At 41.2% G+C, this 23,785-nt stretch overlaps 1 protein-coding gene across 1 annotated transcript; it reads left to right on the top strand.

Annotated features, from left to right (window-relative positions):
- Window positions 1–6,000: 6,000 nt before the first annotated feature.
- Window positions 6,001–22,773, top strand: arpp21 (cAMP-regulated phosphoprotein, 21). The gene is made up of 20 exons (XM_034125255.1): window positions 6,001–6,128; window positions 11,200–11,360; window positions 11,516–11,681; window positions 11,791–11,829; window positions 11,923–11,988; window positions 12,801–12,912; window positions 13,217–13,355; window positions 14,882–15,019; window positions 15,107–15,206; window positions 15,322–15,417; window positions 15,511–15,548; window positions 15,646–15,705; window positions 17,137–17,333; window positions 19,468–19,608; window positions 19,770–19,879; window positions 20,162–20,236; window positions 20,359–20,514; window positions 20,996–21,098; window positions 21,975–22,081; window positions 22,201–22,773. Exons 3-20 carry the CDS (start codon window positions 11,520–11,522, stop codon window positions 22,345–22,347), a joined length of 1,986 nt encoding a protein of 661 aa, XP_033981146.1. The 5' UTR covers window positions 6,001–6,128; window positions 11,200–11,360; window positions 11,516–11,519; the 3' UTR covers window positions 22,348–22,773.
- The last annotated feature ends 1,012 nt before the right edge of the window (window positions 22,774–23,785 follow it).

Genomic DNA, 23,785 nt, shown 5'->3' with positions numbered 1-23,785 from the left:
CACAGACAAAGGTACAGTTTAGACCATATGAGTCCCATCAAATTAGGTTATTTCTGTCTAATGTGGGCTGGGAAATGAACGCACCAAATGATACCTCTAATTAGTGAATCCTCATGAAATCAGTGAATTGAAACCTTCTCAATGGTTCTCTCCTATATCCTGCACCCTACATTACGATCTCTTCTCCTATAGTTTACTCCTTCTTTAGTCTCCACAGTGATTCCATTAACAATTTCAACAACTTAAGATACATTTGCAAGCACAAACAGCAGTGACATCTGCCTGCTTTCTACCAATGAGAGCTGCGATGTCTGTGTTACTAATGTAAACGCTGTTGTGATGCAGAATTGTGACTCTGGGTAGATCTTACTCTATTTTAAGATGTAACCTTTTTTCAGAAGATCTTTCGCTTACTGTTTACAACGTAAAATGAGCTTCTGTAAGGATATTATCAATAGTGATAGCATTCTGAAATCCATTAGATTTAAATTATGATGGTTTTATTACTTTTGAGTCATTTGAGAGTAATAGGTTTTCTGACACAAGCATTACAGAAGCTTTATCATAGGGATTCAAATTTTCTTTCATACATAATATATGATCAAAGATATTTTACATAAAAATGTGATTAGAGTAGATGGATCTTGTGGACATTGCACACAGTAAGTACCATTTCAGCAAAAATGAAATGTAGCTTTAATACACTCAGAATCACGTAAAAGAAAATGGTGTCTTGGAGAATAACATAAACACAGTAAGAACAAAATAGTTAAAATAAAAGCAGTGTTTTCAAAATCAAGAAAAAAAGATAAATAATAGAGGGAAATAATGATAGAAATATTTAAATATCTGTACACAATATATCTGAATTAAAATGCAAAAGCAGAGCAGCAAATAAATAGAGAATATGAAAAATGCACAATGTGAATGAATGCAGCTATGAGTTAGCAACTATATTACTAAACCAGTCAATATTAGATATCGTATAATGAGTCTGGTTGTTAAAAACAGAAAACACCTGTGTAACATATATCATTAAACACAGTCAGTAACATGTAGGCCTATAGATAATGGGATGTACAAATAAAGATAACATTGAAATGTACAGTATTTTTACTAGGACTACAATTTTAAACTTCTATGTGTATTTAAATATGATCCTCTTGTTTTGGACAGTGTGCAGCATTAGAATTAGGAAGCCTCCACTCAGCAGGTTTTCCTCATTTAAATAGAGACACTGGAAGTCTGTTGCAAAACAACATGAGGACCATTATTCTTCTCCTGAGCCATAGTTCACATGAAAACAAAATCATAAAAATGATGTATTCTTAATTAGAATTAATGTTGCCCAAAAGAAAGGCTGTGCCGCTGCGTCTCACTGGGGTTAAGAAGTAAAGGAGGAGGTCTATTTGTCTGATTCTTGTCCGTGGCTGTCTAGTCACCCTGCCACATGCTCCATCATAGTTTAAATATTCATAGCCTGCCCTCTGAATATGCATGAGGCCCCTATTAATATTTATGAGCTTCACTTGTTGAGGTGTCACTCGATCTCTTGTACACACATGCACACAGACATTTACACACACTGATGATCAAAGGTGATAGCTATGTCTACCCGGGCACATTCATAAGCCACGGTGTGAGTTACTCTTGGGCTCTGAGGCAATGGTAAATACAAACTGTGGCTATAGAACAACATCAATAAAACGACTAACTGTTTAGTAAATAAGTAGTACGAGAATAGTTTGACATTTTGGGTAAATATGCCTATTTGCTTGTTTGCATATGAGGAACATGTTATAGCCTGGCTCGCATTTAAGCGTTTTTAAAGATTACTAATGAACATGTCATGTTATTTATTTGTTTAAAAAAAAAAATCAAGCATGTAAGCAGCAATTTAGCATATTACATGAGGTTATGTCCAGGCAATGGGGGGAAATTCAAGAAAGTGAACTGCTCCTGGCTAGGAAAAAGTCAAACACATCCTGTAAAATGGCACATGCTAGTGTTTACACTTCACTTACACATGGATTAAATAGATAAGTTTTAGCTTGTTAGTTAGTGAGCTGTATAGGTGCTCTGAGGAGCCTAGGCTAGGCTAGGCTAGGCTATACTAAAATATGCCTCATCTAGTGCGTTACAGGCCACATTTAAGCCATTGTCGTTGCTTAAAAAGTTACATAAATGTTTGGCTTCATTTTGAACCAGGGAATCTGCAGATTAAACTTCTATACTTTTCTAGTTTTTAAACTGTTTCCCTCGGTTACAGTTTCTCTGCTCCCTTTAAATAGCTTACTGCTTTTTATGGTATAAAATGAACTAACTATTAGCTAACACAGGCACGCGCTCATTCTGCAAAGCAATGTAACACTGACAGCATATTTGTCAGAGTAATGTGTTAATGGATAAATATTTGATAGTATATGGACTTACTTTCTGTGTCTACCAGAAGTGATGTTGAGTTTACTCTTCATTGCCTTCCTGAAAAGAGGGCCACTCTAATACCAGTTCCAGTAAGGTCTTTAAACAGACATTGCTGAACCTAGGTGAGGCTCTGGAACTGATGTAACAGTATGACACACACACACACACACACACACAAACACACACACATGCACACACACACGCATACAAACACACTGTCAGCTGTGGACTTTCTAATGAGGTGTGTTTATATAACAAGCCACAACAGTAGCGGTATTTCCGTGCACGAGCAACAGGAAACGAGCGCCACCGAGTCTCTGTCCTGTGTGCACACATGCCAGCCATAGTGCCAGAACCAGTAGACAACAGGTGTTTGTGTGTGTTCGTGTGTGTGTGTGTGTGTGTGTGTGTGTGTGTGTGTGTGTGTGTGTGTGTGTGTGTGTGTGTGTGTGTGTGTGTGTGTGTGTGTGTGTGTGTGTGTGTGTGTGTGTGTGTGTGTGTGTTGTGTCTGTGTTGTGTGTGTGATATACTTTACATTATATGTACATCCATTTTTCTGGATTACTTCAATTTGATTGTATTTGTGTTTCGCGCGCTCTGAATTCTCTTGTGAAGTGTCATTCAAACCTGTGTGTGTGTTTATGTTGAGAGAGAGAGAGCAGTGATACACACACATAGCAATGTCTGCTGGCTTTTTCGATGACGCACATCCTCAGGCCTGCACTCAGTCATCTCTCTAGTTTGTGGTTATAACATTGATCTTTTCAGTCCCCCTTAAGGGTAATATATGTACATTATGAATTGCCTGTTGTAAAGACATGCTGCATCAACACAAAAATAGAAAGATATTTCTTAAATTGAATAATATATATTTTTACTCTCAAAGTATCTCCTTTAACAACAGCCATATTCCTTTCGAGGTGTACAGTGTTATTTAATGAATACATTCAACCTTGGGAACTTCCCTTTTGTGCAGTACATAAGAGGAATATGTTTAGCAATGATGAGACAGAATCTGTTGATGTCTCTCTCAATGAAGTGATTCCCTGCACTATTAAAACAGTGGTTAGTTCAATATTGATATGAGCTGCTCCAGAAAGTTTTTGAGCAGTAGTTCTCTGTCTTGGGACAAGAAGTGAGACTATGAAGTCTGTATGCCTCCTACAGGCTACATTTATCACATATCAGAAAGATCTTGGATTATATCTAGTGTAATTTTGTCTTTGAATAATGGACTCTGTGAACGACTTTGAACTGAATGAGACGAGAATTAATGGAAGATGAATGAAGCTGCCTTGAACTTAATGCTCATATCTCATCATAGATCTGCATTTCCAGTTAATTCAACCCTTTTACCTCTGTAGTACTTTGCCTGCATTTGTTTTTCTTGTTAATATGTTTATTGTGTGCACCAAACAGCAAGGCAAATTCCGTTTAAGTGAATACCTATTATGCAATAAACCTTATTCTGATTCTGTGTGAAGAAGCAGAAATTGATTTGCATTAACCTGAAGACGTCATTTGAGGAAGTGTTTCTCTTGAAACCAAACTAAATTCATTGAATTGTGTCTCTACACTGTGAGAAATCATTGTATAAGTTGTTATACAACCAAAAACTGTAAAGGTTGACAGCCATTATTTGCCAAGGGACCCTGGGTTAATCCAGCCATGCCCCCAATTACTTTTATTTATAAAAGATGGGTGCGATCGGGACTCTAGCTATCACTGTACTTGGACATATGACCACAGTATTTTTTAAATCAACCTGGCTGCAGTACAGATATAAAGCTTGGTAGCATTCAACAGGATGCCATTGACGTAAAACGATCTCTTATTACTTGTGTCTGCTGTGGTGTAACCAAAGATAGAGGAGGCTTGATGATTCAGCTTTAGACGGGCTCTTTGGTGAGGGCAAACAGACATGTGGGTAAAGAATACCCTCGTCTGCACCTGCCCTGCCTCTAACACTGAGGACACTGAGGTAATCTGTAATACCGTTGGAAGAATACTATTATATTATAAAGTTGACGAGTCTATATTTTGCAATGGTTTTGCCTCTTTTAACTATAGAGTAATTACATTTTACAATGTCTTGATAGTAGCGCTCTTATTAAAGTAGGATCTGAGATGAAGTGACATTTACAATCTTTTGAAAAAAGAGAACAAATACTATAAAATGAAATCTAAATACAGTTCTCAATCTCAAAGATAAATGTTAGGTCTCCAGGGAACAGATGAGAGGCTGTCAACTCGTATCGAACTTTATGAGGCTGTGCTTTAATATGCCGTCAAAGGTTACCGTTTTTGTTGATTCATTATGGCTTCATTTGACCATGGGAACTTCCTATTTCTTCAACAGCATCAGTAGAGGATTTAGTCACATCCTTTGAAGTAAAAAATAGCAATCCTTTAAAAATGCAGGTAAAAGCCTGCATTGAAGATGTCACTTAGGTATTATTAGCAAGATATTCTTAAAGTATGGGTGAGTAGAAGTACTTGATGCATAAAATGGCCCTTGTGAGTGACACTGTGCTATTATGTTATAATGTGTGGCTGCGTTTTGCAAGGGGATGCTCAATTTGAACAAGCTTATATAATGTTGGGTAGTTCAATCTACAACAGTGTAGGTTAAGTGGGTAAAAATCAGTGTGTGAAGGTTTAACAATATAGCTGGCAAATAATCGAAGTTGACAAAATGTACTCCTATGAAATATTACTATAAGCTGATGAGTATAAGACTTTTACATGAAAATATGGGGCCTTTTTTTTTACAATAACCTTGTGCTTAAGAGTTCCACCCTATCAAATTGATTATACAAATGAATTAATATAATTTGATGTATATATGACATGTATCCTTTGTGGTATTATTTAGTTAGTGTATAAATAAATAAAAACACAATGCATACACACAGTATACAGATTGTCCACACTAGTCCACACACACACACACACACGCACGCACACACACACACACACACACACCACACACCACACACCTGCACCGACAGCCATCAAACATAATAGGACACAGTAAAGCAAGCAGCCTCACCAACATACAGTAGAATAACATAAGATGCACATGTGTATATGCTGCTGTGATATTTAATATCCATGGGATTTAGTATACAGGCCATGTAGGTATGTTATTACTATGTATGTTATTAAATCCGATGAAGAAATGGCAAATTAATAAATGTTGTCTATAACTCTTAAACAAAACCTCTGAAAGGAGTATACAACTCAAAATGTTATAACTATATCATAAAACAAATGTATAGTCAACTGAAGTAGTGAATCAGGCTAGGCTACACATACCGATGCAAGGAGGAATACTAATTTTTAAAGGGAGTATTTCTTCCTGATGTCAGTTTTTGCCGTAAACTTGCCGTAGTAAAGAAAATAGAATTGAGATTAATGTAAAACAAAGAGAGACGGACAGTATGAGAGCGCGAGACAGGGACAGAGATAGAGATGAGTGGGCTGATGGCTCTCGTGCATTCTTCGCGTGTGTGTGGGCGCGTGGCTCAGGGTTCAGATCTGTCTCCTCCTCCCAACTCTCCCCCACTCCTCCCCCCCTCTGCTCCGACTTAGACAGGCAAAAGGCGGAGGAGGAGCGACGGACCTCACAGTCAACAGACGCTCAACGCTGGGTGTACGGCAGTGGAGTCGGTAGAAGGAACGGAGGAACGAAAGACATAACGGTAAGCTAACGGACACCCCGCGAGGACATCTCCTCGACTAGCTTAACTAACGGCTGCTTGGCATCGACGCTCCTCGCGCTCTGTTGATGCTGCCCTCCTCTTGTTTGTACTTTTAAAGATAGTACTAACATCAGATCATGAAGTAGGGTGATAAAAGAACAAAACTGGGTAAGAAAATAGTTATGCTTTAGTCGAAAATTACCGTTAAATTAACTAGCTTACTGCCCCGGGGCGCAGCTATCAGTCGCATCTCCCCCGGGGCTGTAAGTGAAGCGACACCGCTGAATGAAAAATGATTTCAGAGACAGTAAATGTGTTTATATGATGTATTTTTTGCTGAATGTAACTGTGTTTAGCGTTACTTAGATAAAGAGATTATTTATATATTTTCCGTCTACTCTTTAATGTTCCTGTTGCTCGCGTGCCTTGAGTGTGGGCTACAAATGTGAGTTTTTAACCCTCCTGTCGTGTTCAGCTCAAATCTGACCGATGTACTAGTTTTCATCAAACATACATGTAGTGTTTGACATTTGACTGCCTCAAAGCCGTTATGAAATCCTCCACAGAAGGTATTTGAACATATTACATTGATGGTCACCACTTTAATTTAATTTTGATTGCCCATGTCAACTTTGTATGGTGTTCAATCATGGCCAAAAATGACCGCCATAAGAAATGAATGGGTAGCTAGCGATGTTCATCCATCAGTCAGTACACAGCCACAAATCGACAACATGTTAATTTTGGATTACATCTAGAGTTCTCTTCTTTGTATATTGACTGCAGTAAATCATGTAAACCAGTAGCCGACGGCATTGGTTTTTATGTTAATGTAAGAGCAGTTAAAACAGACCAGTCAAATTTGACCGCGAACACCAAAGCAAGGGGGAGACATGAACACGACAGGAGGGTTAAGGGTATTGTAAGTTGCCAGTTCACCCCTGTCTGAAAAAAAGTATTTTTCTGTGAGCTATAATACTGAGTTCATGTTGACAGTCCTCCTGCTGTGTACCCTTCGTCCTCCGGCTCCTCATGCAGCTGACAGCCCGGTGAGGTCCCGGAGCAGGAGGTCCACTCCCTGCCCGGGTGTAAAAATAGCCCGGTGTGTCAGCTTTAGCATGGGTCACGGACGGTAATGCGACACACGGTTTTGTGCTTTTAGCCCTCCAAGTGGTCCCACCCCACCCCGAGAGAGTAGATCACAAAAACCCGATCTTGCTCCGTTATCTGTTCTTCCTGTTATGTGGGTCAACAGGATGACACTGAAGTGTTTGAAGGTGACACCTGTTTTGTCTTTTCCTTCTTACCGCATCCACCGTTTAACATGTGTGGCACAGTCAAGCAGGTGCAAGAGGTGGAAGAAGTACTCATTTTTGTACTTAGGTAAAAGTAGAAATGCCACAGTCTAGTAATACTCTGTTACAGGTAAAAGTACTGCATTGAAAATCTACAAAGGTATTAGCATCGACATATACTTAAAGTACCAAAAGTAAAAGTAGTCTATTTGCAGATTTGCCGGTTTTCTAATAACTTAAATTATATCTTTTGATTATAATTATTGATCCATTAATGTGTTTATCAAAGCTGGTTAATGTGCAGCTCATTTTGATTCCTTTGTATTCTGCAGGGTAGCTTGCGGATGTTACTCCAACTAAAATCCTATTTAAGTGTCAATTATATTTCATATCATTAATCCAAATCTGCAAATAAACTAAAGGTATAAAGAAATGTATAGGAGTTAAAGTACAAGATGTACCTCTGAATTGTAATGGGGTAGAAGTACAGAGTAGCAACAAATTGAAATACTCAAGTAAAGTACTAGTAACTCGAAATTGTACTTAAGTACAGTACTTGAGTAAATTAACTTTACACCACTGCAGTCAAGATGGCATCAGTTGTAGAGTTGCGAAGCCTCATATTGTGTGAAGAAGCCCTTTAACACCAGCACTTGCTGCTGTGCTGTCTTGTATATGCAGGGGGGTGTTTTTTTTTCCCACCATGAGGTTTTAGTTCAGCTGCAGAGCGGCACAGCTGTCGCACCCACAAGTCACTTTGGTAATAAAGCTGCGGTGTCTGCTCAGGTGCTGATGACTCAAAGGACAATGTAACCTACATTTGTTCTAATGTGTAGCCTGCTTTCAGTTTTTTACTTGTCTTAAAGTGGCGAGTGAAAAATGCATGCCCTGTTTTATTTGACTTAAATAAGCAAGGAGGAAAAATAAAACCTGCTCAGAAGGGAGAGAATTCAGCTGCAAATGTTAAAAATGCAGGCCCAAAAGATGCAAAAAATATATACACATATATATATATATTTATATATATACATCTAAGTGAAAACTCAAAATATTAAAAAAAGTAAGCAGCCCAATTACCGACTCCCGAGCAAAGCCTACAGATTATGGATAAACAAAGAGCTGAATGCTATGAGTTTGCCTCAAATTTCTCAGTGATTATTTTATACAAGAGACCTGCTCTCTTGTTCTCTCGCTGAAAGATTTCCTAATGAGCTCCGAGCTGAGGGAGAAAACATGAAATCCCCTTTTAAATTCAGCTGCAACCTGCAGACACAACACGATCAGCTTATATGACCATAGGCAGCGATGATTTCTATTTTTTTGTTGGTTTTTTTAAGCAATGGAAGGGTGCAACAAAAACAAATACATTAGTGCAGAATGTCTTTGGAGATGAACAAATGTATGGTGGATGTCTACCAGTAAGGCATAATAAGAACCAAGCATAAGAAAGGCAATGTTAGACTCAATTGTGAAACTATGCTAAGCCACTGGTTAATATAGTCCTGGAATTTAAATATATATCGTTTCTGTGGTCTTAATTACAAACAGGATTGTACTGGGCTTAGTTTGACTTGGTGACGCTGACAATGGCCATCTAAAGCACCTTTTGGTATGTTCTCACCAAGCTGCCTGTGTGTCAGTGTAGATGAGCCAGGCAGCTTTTGGCTGGAGAAAAGAGGTGTCCTGGTGAGTAGGTGGCTCTGAGGCTGCAGGCTTCGGGAGAGCAGCAGATGGATGATGATGTAGTGGGTACTGGCGCTCCCTGCTTCCCGCCGCCATCCGTCACGCGCTAATGATCGTGTCACACCTTCTCCCCGGGCGGCCGGCCGCTTCTGCAGCGCTCAGCTCAAAAACTGGTAGCTCAACTCAAATCCCCTCTTCACGGCCGTCGGCTGAAAAGCCCGGAGACAGACTGTGGTGCTGCAAGCCTCTCTTTCACAAATTCTTTGCTCCCCTCTTTCTCTATTGCCTCCTTTCACCCCTCTTCACCTTTAAAGTCCCTGCAGACTTTTTCCTCATCCCTCTTCATCCCCGGCTTCCCTTGCCTCCCATTCATCTTGTGTGCTCTGTAGTGCATCTGCTCCACATCATTCTTTTCCCTCTCTGTCCCATTTATGTCATCCTACTCTTCGCTGGTATTGCTCTCATCTTACAGCTCTTATACACTCAATACCAGCATGGCTTCTCTTAGTTTATACAGTCTTTTTCTGTGATTTTAATGATGGAAGATGTGTTGTTTTTTTCCTTTGCCCACCCATCTCTGAGGTATGGGGTCAGGGTCAGTTTATAGTGCAGCAGACGTGGAGTTTGGCTAAAGGACAGCTCGGCAAGAACTCAGCAACAGCACATTAGGGACTCTCCCAAGTCATTATGTCCTATAGTGTGTTTACAGTAGGTGTCTTCCCTAGGCAGTAAGAAGTCCACCAAGCAAAACAGTGATACATTTCTGCAACATTTCTGCTCTAATACATTGCAGATTATTTTCTCGATTAATTTTATCGAAAATTATTACTCATTTTGTCGGTGAAATTAAAGAAAATTGTGAAAAAGGATTTTTTGAACCCATTGTCACATTTTAAAATTGGTAATTTGCTCTGATCAAGATTCCAAAATGCAACTCTTTACATATGAAAAGCTGGAAAGAAGGCAATATAATTATTGAACTATGACTGATTGACTGTTGATTGATCATTCTACTAATAGGGGCATCTTTTCCATACCAAGAATATTTTTGCTGGGTGGAATCACGGCTGACATGTACTGTGTTTCATTGAGGCGGAATGGGAAGTAAACACCACTTTGCTGGCACATGGAGCGATAGTGGACTTTTTAAAAAAGCGCTATTATCTCCAGTCAGGTGTTAAATAACCATGTTAAGGGACTCAGCATCCTCTGAGCTCGTTATTCTGTCCCAGGCGTTACAGGAATAAGTGTCCCCTTGAGCTCTGTGTAACAGCGGTATGTGTCCCCACTGAGTGCAGTTGGCCCTTCGGTAAAATATGGTGGAATGCAACTTCCTCCGTGTGTGTGTGTGTGTGTGTGTGTGTGTGTGTGTGTGTGTGTGTGTGTGTGTGTGTGTGTGTGTGTGTGTGTGTGTGTGTGTGTGTGTGTGTGTGTGTGTGTGTGTGTGTGTGTGTGTGTGTGTGTGTGTGTGTGTGTGTGTGTGTGTGTGTGTGTGTGTGTGTGTGTGTGTGTGTGTGTGTGTGTGTGTGTGTGTGTGTGTGTGTGTGTGTGTGTGTGTGTGTGTGTGTGTGTGTGTGTGTGTGTGTGTGTGTGTGTGTGTGTGTGTGTGTGTGTACAGTATATGTATCTCTTTGGTGTTGGCAATATTCTCACCACTGGGATCAGAGACTCAGCTTGGCATTCTGGGAATATTAGTGCTGGTGGATCGGATGATACTCTCCACAGCTGCTGTTTCTAAGAAAAGCTTGAGGACACACTCACGCACACACACTCACCAGACATGTGTCCACATGAACACACATGTAAATATACAAGCAAATACCACATCCGAGCACAGGACTATATTTTATCAGCAATTAACTGTCAAGCCAGGAGAGCATTTGGCAAGCAGAGACAAAGGTTAACACTAACACATACGCAGACACACAAGCTACTTGATGTCATTTCCAGCAGCTATGCTTTAATGCCCTGGCAACTGTTTGATATGAGTGTGTGTGTTGGGGGGTGATTGTGTGAAACATTGTAGTGGTGTTTCTATCGTACAATGACCGCTAACACTGTTTTCTCTCCTGTGTTTTTTTCGATATCTTCAGGCTATTTTCCATTGACCAGTAAAGAGCCGGCAGAGAGAGCAACAGTAGAGAAGGCGAGCACGGCGGAGAGGATAATTGCATTTCTGTCTGCCCTGTGGGAACATGGGATATATGACCTCATCATTCACCTGTGAGGCTCTCCAGTAAACAACTCCAGATAGGTATGAACACACACACACACACACACACACACACACACACACAGACTCATGCAAATGCAGGCAAATATATCTTTAAAAGCAGTAAAATATACAAATATGGATTGTATGTGGACGAACACGCAAAAGGACATGACTTCATGTTTTACGTTGTTTAGAAGGATGACTGAAGCAGCTGTAGCAAGAGCAGAGGTCCTCCTGAAAACCTGCGATGCGACATCTTGTGATGTCATCAGTTGCCCCTCCCCACCACCATGTCTGTCCCCCTGCAATCAGATGGAGGACGAGGATTGTCACCATGAAAATAAGAAGCCGGAGCAGCAGGTGAGCGACACAAAATATGGTTTTCACATTAATAATGTACCACGTTAAAATTATGCACACTCCAACTACTTGCGGGATCTCCTAATGACAAATTGTGTCCTCATTGCAGAAAAACTGTAATCAGGTGCAACCAAAGAAAAAAGTGAAGGTAAGCTAAGATAATTCTGCCTCTCATTATTCATTCCTACTGAGACATCTGTTGTATCATTTGTAATATGGCCCATTTGTGCGTGTTTTTCAGGCCAAAGGGAAGTTAGTGCGCAGTGTGGCTGTCTGCGAGGAGTCCGCACCATTTGAAGAAACCGAGGTAACACTAGTGGTGGAATAAGAAATCCAAAGTATAATGAATTGGCATCTAAATATACTTTAAAATGTAACTACTCATTATTCAGAACACCACATTTTAGGTTAATGTATATAGAGAGGCCAAGTCCCGCCCATCTACTTCCGACCCATGGGACCTTATTTCGGAAAAATTATGTATTGAAGTCAATGGAGAGAGAAAGATTATCTTTCAATCCCATTTGAATTGTGCCACGAATTACACATATGATGTTTGTCAATTTAAAAAATGTCAAAAAAGTCACAGTTTGTCGTAAAACTGTTGAAATATAAGACTATGAAAAATACGCAACTAGAAAGAATACAAATCCCAGAATCCCGGTCCCGCATGCTGGCTCTTACGGAACCGACTAACTCCCCTTGTGTGTATGTACAGCTCTCAACACGCCCAGACTTGTAGGGATTTTCACCTCTTTTAATACTTTTCGCCTCATTCTGACAGAAAGAAGTGAAATGTGCCAACGTGATGGCCGTCTTGGTGTGTGGTGCGAGGCAGGAGATGTAGTTCATTGAGTGGTTTCACACCAAAAAAAGTGTTACTTCACAGTTTTACGACACATTCTTATTTTTTTGGCATGCAAAATTATCTTTTAAATTGACATCATATGTGTAATTCGTGGCACAATTCAAACACACACACACACACACACACACACACACACACACACACACACACACACACACACACACACACACACACACACACACACACACACACACTTAGCCAGATCATCATCACCCTACTGAATTTACTTTTTTTCATTTCTTTCCTCTCAGGCATCTCCAGACGCAAACATCTCATCTAGCTGCCATGACAACGAGAGGACTTCCTGTAAGGAGGAAGACGAGGAGATCAGCGCAGATCCAAAGAAACATTCACTGTCCAAAGGTTTGTGTGTGTGTGTGTGTGTGTGTGTGTGTGTGTGTGTGTGTGTGTGTGTGTGTGTGTGTGTGTGTGTGTGTGTGTGTGTGTGTGTGTGTGTGTGTGTGTGTGTGTGTGTGTGTGTGTGTGTGTGTGTGTGTGTGTGTGTGTGTGTGTGTGTGGTAACTCATAAAGAAAGACAAGAGAATGCAAATAAAATGTAATAAAAATGAGATTCAGTGCCGATATTTAGAATGAGTTCTCTTGGGTAGTTTAACATTGCAGTGCGCTTTTTGTACTTATTATTTTTATTGTATCGTAATACTCTCAGAGTCCAGCGTGGAATACACCGACTCCACCGGCATAGACCTGCACCAGTTTATCGTCAACACCCTGAACAGCAACCCCAGAGACCGCATGATGCTGCTGAAGCTGGAGCAGGACATGGTGGACTTCATCACCAGCAATAGGTGTGTGTGTGTGTGTGTGTGTGTGTGTGTGTGTGTGTGTGTGTGTGTGTGTGTGTGTGTGTGTGTGTGTGTGTGTGTGTGTGTGTGTGTGTGTGTGTGTGTGTGTGTGTGTGTGTGTGTGTGTGTGTGTGTGTGTGTGTGTGTGTGTGTGTGTTTTATTGAGCTTTAAAACAAATTGATATGATTCGACATTAAACAAACAAATTATAGTAGATTAACTACATTATTCAAAAGTGTACAGTAACTTACAATAACACGGGAATAATAAACGGAGCACTCTCTCCCTCTCCTGACAGCCCGCCAGTATCATGCAGCTCGCGGATCCAGTAATGAGTGACCCGACAGTAAAACTAAACATATCTATAACTAGTTTAGGTAGTTTGAGAGGTAATTAAAATAGCTACGTGTGATGTTCTAACCTGAAGTGTGTTTTGCTCTGCTCGCCGCTGCAGGTGATCATGCAGAGCTGCGTGTCGACTCGTCAGCAGCAGCTGATCTCTCTCTCCCGTCAGATTAGACTTCACTCGCGTTTATGTCCATATCGATCAGATCCAGATAGTTCTAGCTAATGATATGACTACCTGCTTATCAAAAGACACCTAAACAATAAGCGTCGCTATGCAACCGGTAGAGGCCACAAAGTATAGCGCAGCATTATGCATTTGTTTACATGCCCACCGGAACCCCGAGGCATTACCAACAGATCAACCCACAATCATACAGGACACTCTTTCTCCACATTAAGTGTTAGACATTAGAATTGACTATTCTTGTCTGTCACATACTCTTTTGTTTGTCACATAAGTGGCGCAACTGATGCGGTATTTTGCTAAGGGGAAATTGTGTGTGTGTGTGTGTGTGTGTGTGTGTGTGTGTGTGTGTGTGTGTGTGTGTGTGTGTGTGTGTGTGTGTGTGTGTGTGTGTGTGTGTGTGTGTGTGTGTGTGTGTGTGTGTGTGTGTGTGTGTGTGTGTGTGTGTGTGTGTGTGTGTGTGTGTGTGTGTGTGTGTGTGTGTGTGTGTGTGTGTGTGTGTGTTATCTGCTGCTGAGACGGAGTGCCTTGCAGCTGAGTCTGGCACCCGTTCAAACATGCTGAAATAAAACTTGTATGCATTCTAAGTCCTGTCCCGAATATGGTTTTTAATTATTTAAAGGGACAGTTAAACCCATAATCAAAAGTACATATTTGTTTCCCTTACCTGTAATGCTATCTGTCAAGTTAGATTGTTTTGCTTTGAGGTACTTTATAAAATCCACAGAGCTTGTTGTAAGCAGTTTCATGTGGGAACGATTTTCTTTCTACCAAACACCCTAAACCTTATCAACTTGCTGAAGGAACTGTCCCTTTAAGATATCATTCCAGCTCATTTATTATAATTTTGTCCATACAGCTTATTTAGTGTACTGATCAATATATTGAGCCAGTTACGTTAGGGTGTGTGTGTTTGAGCCACCCCCCCTGCCTCCTTCCTTCTATCCCCCGTTCTCTTATTTCTCCTCAACCTGTCTCTGTCTTCCTACGCCTCAGTCCCTTTAAGAAGTTTCCTCACATGTCGTCCTACCACCGTATGCTGGTCCATCGGGTGGCGGCCTACTTTGGCATGGAGCACAATGTAGACCAGACGGGCAAATCTGTCATCATCAACAGGACCAGCAGCACTCGCATGTAAGCACGCACAAAAATGTCTCTGCACTTCATTTTGTTGAGAGGCAACTGTGAAGTAACAGCGGTTGTTGCTTGTTTGTCTTCAAGACCAGAGCAGAGGTTTTTGGACCAGGTGCATAAGGACAAGACAGAAGAGATCCACCGGTGGAAAATCATTCTGAAGAGAGACAACAGCTCAGACGACCAGGTCTGTCCGTGCTCATATCCCTATAGCTGCCTGTCTCTGTGGAGCTTCCTCTATAATTGACATTGATCGTATCCTATCAGAGTTTTGACCTGTCCTTGTTTGTCTTTTCCGATAGAACCGACTTCACCCCTTACGGGAGAAGCAGAGCAAGTCGATGGAGGAGAGAGAGGAGGAGTACCAACGAGCGAGAGACCGAATCTTCAGCCAAGAGGTGAGACAGGGAGAGGGAGAGCAGGTAGACGGGCAGATATGACATACAGTGGAGACATATAGGAGACTCACTCATTTCTCCTTGCTTTTGCAGCCGGTCTGCACCCAGGAGAGCGCTCATGCAGAAACCAGGTAACCTTGCCCGCAGTACATTCTCTCCATTTGCCTTTTCAGCTTTTTATATTTAGATGAGGACATTAATATATGTCTGTGTGTGTGCTGTGTGCAGGGCTGCTGCGGAGGAGTACAATCCATATGCTGAGACCCAGAGGAGAAGGCAGCTCTTCAGGTAGAGCTCTGTCTGCTGCACACACACTAAGTCATTTATCATCTTAATCTGGTCAGCAACAGAGCTGCTCACAATCTGCAGTGGAGACAAAATGAAGACCTAGATTTCGTTTTTTCGTGTCAGGGTTTAGGATTGTTGGAAATCAGCACATTCTGAACCACACAATTTATGTCAGTGAATGTAATCATGGCATTTATTACGTGTGGCCAATTCTTCAAAGTCAAAACTTTCATCACAAAACCATATCATAGTTATTACCTGGACTACTCTTTGGTATTTGCTGATATCAGAAACTCACAAGCCACGATGCGATTAGAGTAAATTCAGGAGCCTGCGATCGATATGAAATCATATTCTCATCCAACAGTTACATTTATATCAACTCAGGAAACGCAAGTAAAATATGATTTGACATGTTTATTTCTGAGCTCTTCCACACAATTCAATGACAAAAACATTTTCTTTTGAGTTGAAAGCCATTTTAAAGAAGGCAGAGATGATGATATGTATCCATATTTTACTTAACCCTTAGATGCATAAGTGGGTCTTTTTTGACCCGGTGAGGTGGTTTTCTTAGAGTATCTTTGTAATTACATTTTTTTATCATTTCATATTCCAGCTATTCCTCAAAAAACATGTTTTGGATATCATGCCATTCACATTTTAAATTTACATTTTAAGAAATTGTAGTTTTTGTATTACTACCCCAAGCTTCCATAAGTGGGTCAAAAATGACCCGCATGCATTTTCTATGGAATCCTATGGGAACCTTTGATTCTTATCACCTGTGGCTGTCAGGAATACATTCACTGTGACACCTCTCAGGGAGATTATTTTACACAGCAAGATCTGATACCTGTCAGTATAATCATAATAATAATAATAATAATACATTATATTTTTATAGGGCTTTTCAAGGACTCAAAATCGCTTTACAATATAAGGGAAGGTTAGGGTGGGGGGTATAGGACTATCAAACTTGATCAACCGGCATGGATTGATGGGGGGTGGGTTATGAGACAGAGGAGAAGAGATGAGTTTTGAAAAGGGACTGGAATACTGTGAGGGTCTCAGAATAGCGGAGATCTTTGCATCAATATGTTCAAAACGCTTTTTTTCAAAATGTAAAAATAATGTCTAAAATTATAAATATTGAAAGATTAAATATAAAATATTTATTGTGTGAACCAAAATATAATACAAAATATCATACAAGGGATTTTTCTTAACAAAAATGGCATAAAAACACATATTATTCTAATACGGGTCCTTTTTGACCCACTTATGGAAGAGTGTAGGGTCCAGTCACTCGTGCATCTAAGGGTTAACAGAGAGTATATCAGAGCATTGAACCGATATACCATTTGCACACGTACCACTTTGCATGTTATGCAGTGATATTGCTGTAGGATAATGCTCATGTCCTCACAGGGGGAGCCGCGACAGCTCCGGCTCCAGCTGGACGGGCAGCAGCAGGCAAAGTAGCACTGAGACTGACTGTCGCTATAGCAACGAACTCCGACCTTGGAGCAGCACAGACTCCTCAGATTCTTCCTACCAATGGACGAGTCCCGCCATGATACCTCGCCAAGCTGCGAACCACAGCTGGGACGCCGCACGTGCCTCAGGTGTGTCTCCTCTCCTCTCACCTTGTGTCAGAATAACCTTTGGTAACACTTGGCTGTCACACGGGGGTGAGAAACTTCTCTCCTCTCGTACCTATGTGCAAGCAAACTTTTCAGCAGATTTCATCACCTCACCACACTCGGGGAATATCACTGTTTATAAATGATGTCTGATCTTGATTCAGCAGCAGCTAATTAACACCAAATCTGTGGAGGTTCTTCTGGCGTGAAAATGTAACTCAATCCATGAACCTTCACACCATAGCTGTACGTTTTCACACAACACCTCCTGCCTTTTTCACATATTCAAGAAAAACACGTCATTTGCTAAGACGCTGCACACAGTATGTTTTTAGCACAGGCAGAGGGGACGTTTTAAGTTATCAGATTCAAGTGGCATGAGACAACTTTCCCCCCCAAGTCATTTTCAAGTGGTATTATATTTAACGTGTGGCAAAAGACAACCAGATCACTTTCCAGATTGTTCACAGACTCTACTAGCCACACGTGTAGTGGCTTAATCAAACCATTATGATAAAAAGCAATAATTATAAATGTCATATATTTAAGCAATAGCTCACGACAGGCCGTGGTATATGCTCATTATATATATATATATATTATTTTTTTTTTTCTTTTCTCACTCATAATAATAATTATAACAACGTACAAAAAAATAATAAATACAAATAAATTCTCAAATAGTCTCTGTCATGTTCAACAGGGGCAAGAAGAAGCTTAAAAAAAACGTTTCTGGTCCTACCCCCTCGAGCATACATTTTCTTTATAAATAAAATATTAGGTCATCGTCATCAGCGACATGTTTGTCTTGTTAATTTGTTTTTTGTTTTTTGGAAAACAATCAGAAAGAAATTACTTTTTCAATTACAAGAAATAACAAATGGGATTGTACAGGTCCTGTTCATAACCATTCATGATTTGGCTCCTAAATAATACTTTCAGTTTAGATAGACTTGTACAATATGTCAGTGCATCATTACAGTTATTCCACAGACTAACACCTTTTGTTGTGATGCAATGTAGTTTGGCATTTGTTCGTACGGGTGGTTTTTTGAAAATGCAGTTTCCTCTCAACATGTGTATGTTTTCTCTCTGTGTGAAAAGTCCCTGGATATCATGAGGTAATTGTTGATTTGCGGCTTTGAACATAATTTGAATAGTTTTATAGTCAACCAGGTCTTGTAGTTTTAGTGTTTTTAGTTTGATAAATAATGTATTTGTTGGTTCTCTGTGTTATATCACAGCTAAGGGGCGTGGTTACGTGGTTACTTGTATAGGTTGAGGTTGTACTCGGCTGTTGCTTGGCGTGGCGAGAATATTGCTCCACTTTATAGTGGAGAGAGCTTTCGCACCTGTGGCCACTAACGGTCATAATTTCTCTGCTTTGTTTCAAGACCCGCATCAGAAAACTTTTGAATGGGGGTACTTTTCCAGTTGGTCTACCTGCTCTTCACGTAGCTCTGCATGTCGTCGTTTAGGTGCTTTCTGGAGATAGGCACTGCTCAATCCACTCCTCCATAGTAAGGCCACCGCGGAGGTCGAAGTTAACCTTAAATGTTTCCATCTTAAGCTTTGTTAGTTAGTTAGTTTCGTAACGGACGTAATGTAACAGCTGTAACGGTTGTAGTTTTTTCTCAGACGCGGAGGGATACATGACTTGTGAAAAGTAACTACAATTCTACCCGTGATATACGCTCATTATATCACGGCTAAGAACCAATCAGATTGCTTGATTTGACTTGTCCGTTTTATAAACAAATGTAATTAATCATCAGTGATGTTTGAAGTTGTTGCAGAACATATGCAAATGAGCATATGACGTCATCCGGCACCTTTTAGACCAATTCATTTTTTAATTGTATTTCTTACCCTAATACCCTAATACCCTTATTCAGCGGGAGGTTCACTTGGTTCAGTTGGGCTCGAGAGGCTTGTTCAATGGCAGCTTTGATGCTTCTCTACTTTTCCTGCCCTGCTGGTCATTGAGGCGACTAGCTTTAGGTTACGTCTCGCTCAGACAACCATTAGCTCTTTGCTGCCGGCCTTCAGTGGAGAGTATTGCTGCTTTAAGATGTTGACATGTGACTTTGATAATAAAGCTCTTCCTCTCTCTCAGGCTCCATCTCTCTTTTCAGACTGCCATCCACTCACCCTCACCCCTCCACCCCCCCCATCATAGACGAGCCGGCTCCTAACTCTGCCTACATCATAGAGAACGGGATCCCGCCGGGAAGCATACTTGTGAACCCACATACTGGTACATAACACACACACACACACACACACACACACACACACACACACACACACACACACACACACACACACACACACACACACCACACACACACACCCACACCCACACCAGTATATTACATGCACAACACATTCATCATACTCAAACCTTTGACCTTTCAGGGCAGCCTTTCCTGAACCCTGATGGAACACCTGCTGTCTACAACCCTCCGGACAGTCAGCAGCCAATCAGGAGCCAGACTCAGCTGCAAGGCACTCCGTCTCAGCAGCAGGTAACACACACACACACACACAACACACACACACACGCACCACACACACACACACACACACACACACACACACGCACACACACACACACACACACACACACACACACACACACACACACACACACACACACACGCACGCACACACACACACACACACACACACACACACACACACACATTAACACACATACAGCAGTGTTTGACATGCAAGACATGTTCAGACCAACATACCTGTACATGTGGCTGTTTGTGTCTTATTTCTGTCCCACATGTATCTCTCAGGTGCTTCAGTACTCATCTGTCTCGTACACGGCTCCGCAGATGTTGCCTGTCACTGCTTCACAGCCATACACCACCGTATGTATCAATACACAGTCTGAACTCTGACACACACACACACACACGTGTGTTTTCAGTATGCATGTGTGTTTACGGGCATCTTTGTGCATGTTTTTGACCGTCTTTCTCTTGACCGACAGATTGAAGACCTCTCCTCGCAGTTTGCTCATGTGAGCTGTCAATCGACGGGTGAAGCCCCGCCCCTCTACCCTCCCACCCAGGGTTACATCTATGCAGCGCCTCCCCCCCCTCCTCCCCCTCCAAACCCACCCATCTACTGCCAGCCCTCACCTCCGGTACGAAGCGCCTGCACTTTTAATTCTTTATGTCCTTTTTCATTGAAGCAACTACGCATATTGGGAACTTACTGAGAGGATAAAGAGTTGTTTTTATTTCCACTCCAAGAGGTTTAAATGTTAAGAATAGGGCAGACTTCCACTCTATTTTGCTAGTGGTTTGTTTTATTCTCAAAAGTTAGACGTTTATTCTCAAAATACAAAAGGAAATAATAAAAATTCTGATAATGTTGTCTCATGACTGGCCCTAATGCCCTTTCGTATGTTTTTGATTATGTACATGAAATGATCATTGTATGTAAGATTGTCATGTATTCTTATACTTAGTAAACTATAATGTATTCAATATTGCTGTTTTAGGAAAACAACATGTATGCATTCTGGATTAATAAACTCAAATGTTGCTTATACAGTCATTAAGTTAAATGTAAAGGATAAATGTATGGTTAATAATAATATTTTTCATTTTTATTTCCCATAGTTACCTGTGTATTACTACGGCCAGTACCCTACCTCAGCTCAGCACCAATGCAGGCCCGTCTCCCCGAGCCAACACATCCTCAGCCAAGCAGCCCCACCGACAGGTACTACCCAACTGCGTGTGTGTGTGTGTGTGTGTGTGTGTGTGTGTGTGTGTGTGTGTGTGTGTGTGTGTGTGTGTGTGTGTGTGTGTGTGTGTGACAGACGCAGCCCGTGGCAGTAGAGGAGGGGGCCGTTACACTGTCAGAGATGTAGTCTGAGGGTCTCACAGTGAACCGGTCTCTTTTCCTGCTGCTTCTATTCAACGCATCGACAGAGAGCGAGGAGACACGTTTAAACCCGGCTCTTTATTCGAATATAGAAAGTCTTAATGAGCGACTGTATCTGAAACAGCTGCGAAGTGTCCGTCAACACCTTCTAGGCATCAGCGGCTGTTCAAAAAACTCAAATGTATGTTTATAATAAAGACTCAGCGTCCCAACACAGAAATGCAAATGAATCAGCCGGACTGCACTAATGATGGACAAATGTAAATGTGTCTCCCAAGCAGTGTTTTTGTTGCTGTTATTATTTCATATTGCCAGTGAAGATTACATTGTTCAGACTGAATTGATGAATATAAATGTTTCCAACTAGAGCTGCAGCGATTAGTCGCAGCGTCAGAAAAGTAATTGCCAAATATTTTCAATATCGATTAATCGAAGTTATTTTGAAAAGAAATGGCCAAAAGAAGTTCCCTGCCTGTCGAATCTTCTGTTATTTATTTCAAGAACCTGAAAACAGAGAGTTCTTACACATCGAGAGAATAATGAATCATTTTGGCATACACTTTTATTTATTTTCTTCATTTGAATGCTGTATTAAATCGTTGTATTGTCCTCAAACAGCTGGAGAGCTCTTCTGAGCATGAACCCTTTTCTTGAACAAACTGCAGCGTTGAAATATGTTGTTAATAATCTTTTACATAACTGTGTTTGCAGCCGCTTACGGCCCTGCTGTGGGGGTGCAGCAGCCCTCTCACCCCCCGCCCCAGGCTGTGCTGGGGTCCTACACAGCAATGGCCCCTCATCAGCGTAGCATAGCTCAGGTAAACAACGAGCCCCCCGAAGGTCTCGTTGGGCCCCAAACAGCCCCCAGAAGAACACTTCACAAAGTGCTGGTGTTTGCAAGTTCTTCACTCCTACTTTACTTTCTCTTTCTCTGCAGGGAGGCGTTTCAGTGTCCTATCCCCAAAGTAAAGTTGCCAGGGAGGGGGGTTACTGCTGCGTGGTGCCCCCACCCCCCCACCTGGGCAGCTGCCACCCTCCCAGCTGCCCCCCCCTCGGTGCCCCGGCCTGGGGCGCTCAGTACTGATGAAGCCTCGGCGGACGGAGCCATGATCGCTGAGTTCCTCGTGAACTCACATGCGTAGTTTCTTAACACAAACACCTTTTTCCACCCCCCCTCCCCCCAAACACCCGCCTTACTTCTTACGATGCCCACAGGGTACACCTTTCTCACTCATAACAAGCATGCGCACACACACACACACACACACACACACACACACACACACACACACACACACACACACACACATAAACCCCCTCACAGACAGAAATGTACCACTGTACCAAAGCTTAATAGTATATATCAGAGCTGCTGTATTGAATGCATAATTTATATTCACAAATGGAGTTTTATATTGATATTAAATTATATATTGTGTTCCAAGAAAATGCACTGTGTGAATAGAATAAAGTGCTGTGGCTGGATTGACGATGTCACATTTCTATATCATCCTGACTCCTTGTTTCCTCTGATGTTGGTGAGCAGATGCTAATGCTGGCGTGGTGAGATACATACACCACAGAAGAAAGTACATTATACGAAGACATGCATGCGGTGCACAATGCATATTTTTGTGCACATAATTACAGACTACATCAAGTCTCTCCTCTAGGGGAATTAACATATTTTTACGTCTACTTCAATTGTCGTGGCCCACTGGCAGATGCAGACATAAAATACAATGCTTACCCATTCGCTGCCAGAAATAAGAACAATTTGTTCTTAGGTGACAAGTTTAATGTTAATTTCTAGCAAAGGCCAAATATTAAAGGTCACCTATTATGCAAAATCCACTTTCTCATGTCTTTTCTACATAACCATGTGTCCCCTCTGTGTAAAGAGATGCTGAAAGTTTCAGGAAAACATATTTGCTCTCTTTTTGTCCTGATCCATTTATATAAAAACCTGTCTGAAAATGAGCTGATCAGATTTTGGCCACTTTGTGATGTCATAATGGTTTTTTGGCTTGTGTAACCATTAGCCAATAACCAACCAAGGTAACCCCCCCCCCCCCACCTTATCACCTGCATTTCCTCCGAGAGCACATTGTGTTCTTTTTAACCAAATATCTCTCAGAGGGGCGTGGGGAGTGGCTCCTTATTTTCATCTAATGTAACAGACCCAGAATCAGCACTTTTGAAACAGGGCTGAAACAGAGGGGATTATGGGATGCTGCAATGATCTGTATTAGGAGCCAAACACTTCAGAGACATGTTTTGTATATATCTGAGACCTATAATATATTGATGAAAAACAGTATAATAGGGGACCTTTAATTTAAAGCCTTTATCTACTGTTAGTATCACATGATAATCAAAATGATGTGTGCACTGAGGGAAAGCAGAGATATGCGTTGTTGACCTGCTACTGAGTTCATAAATAGGAGATGAAGGTAATTGCCTTAATGTCTGAATAACTAATGAGCAAGAGGAAGATTTACCATTAACATGTTTGAACATTA

Source organism: Trematomus bernacchii, unplaced genomic scaffold (assembly GCF_902827165.1).
Source record: "Trematomus bernacchii unplaced genomic scaffold, fTreBer1.1, whole genome shotgun sequence".
NCBI lineage: Eukaryota > Metazoa > Chordata > Actinopteri > Perciformes > Nototheniidae > Trematomus > Trematomus bernacchii.
The sequence above is the reverse complement of the archived record's forward strand: the minus strand, read 5'-3'. Positions and strand labels throughout refer to the sequence as shown.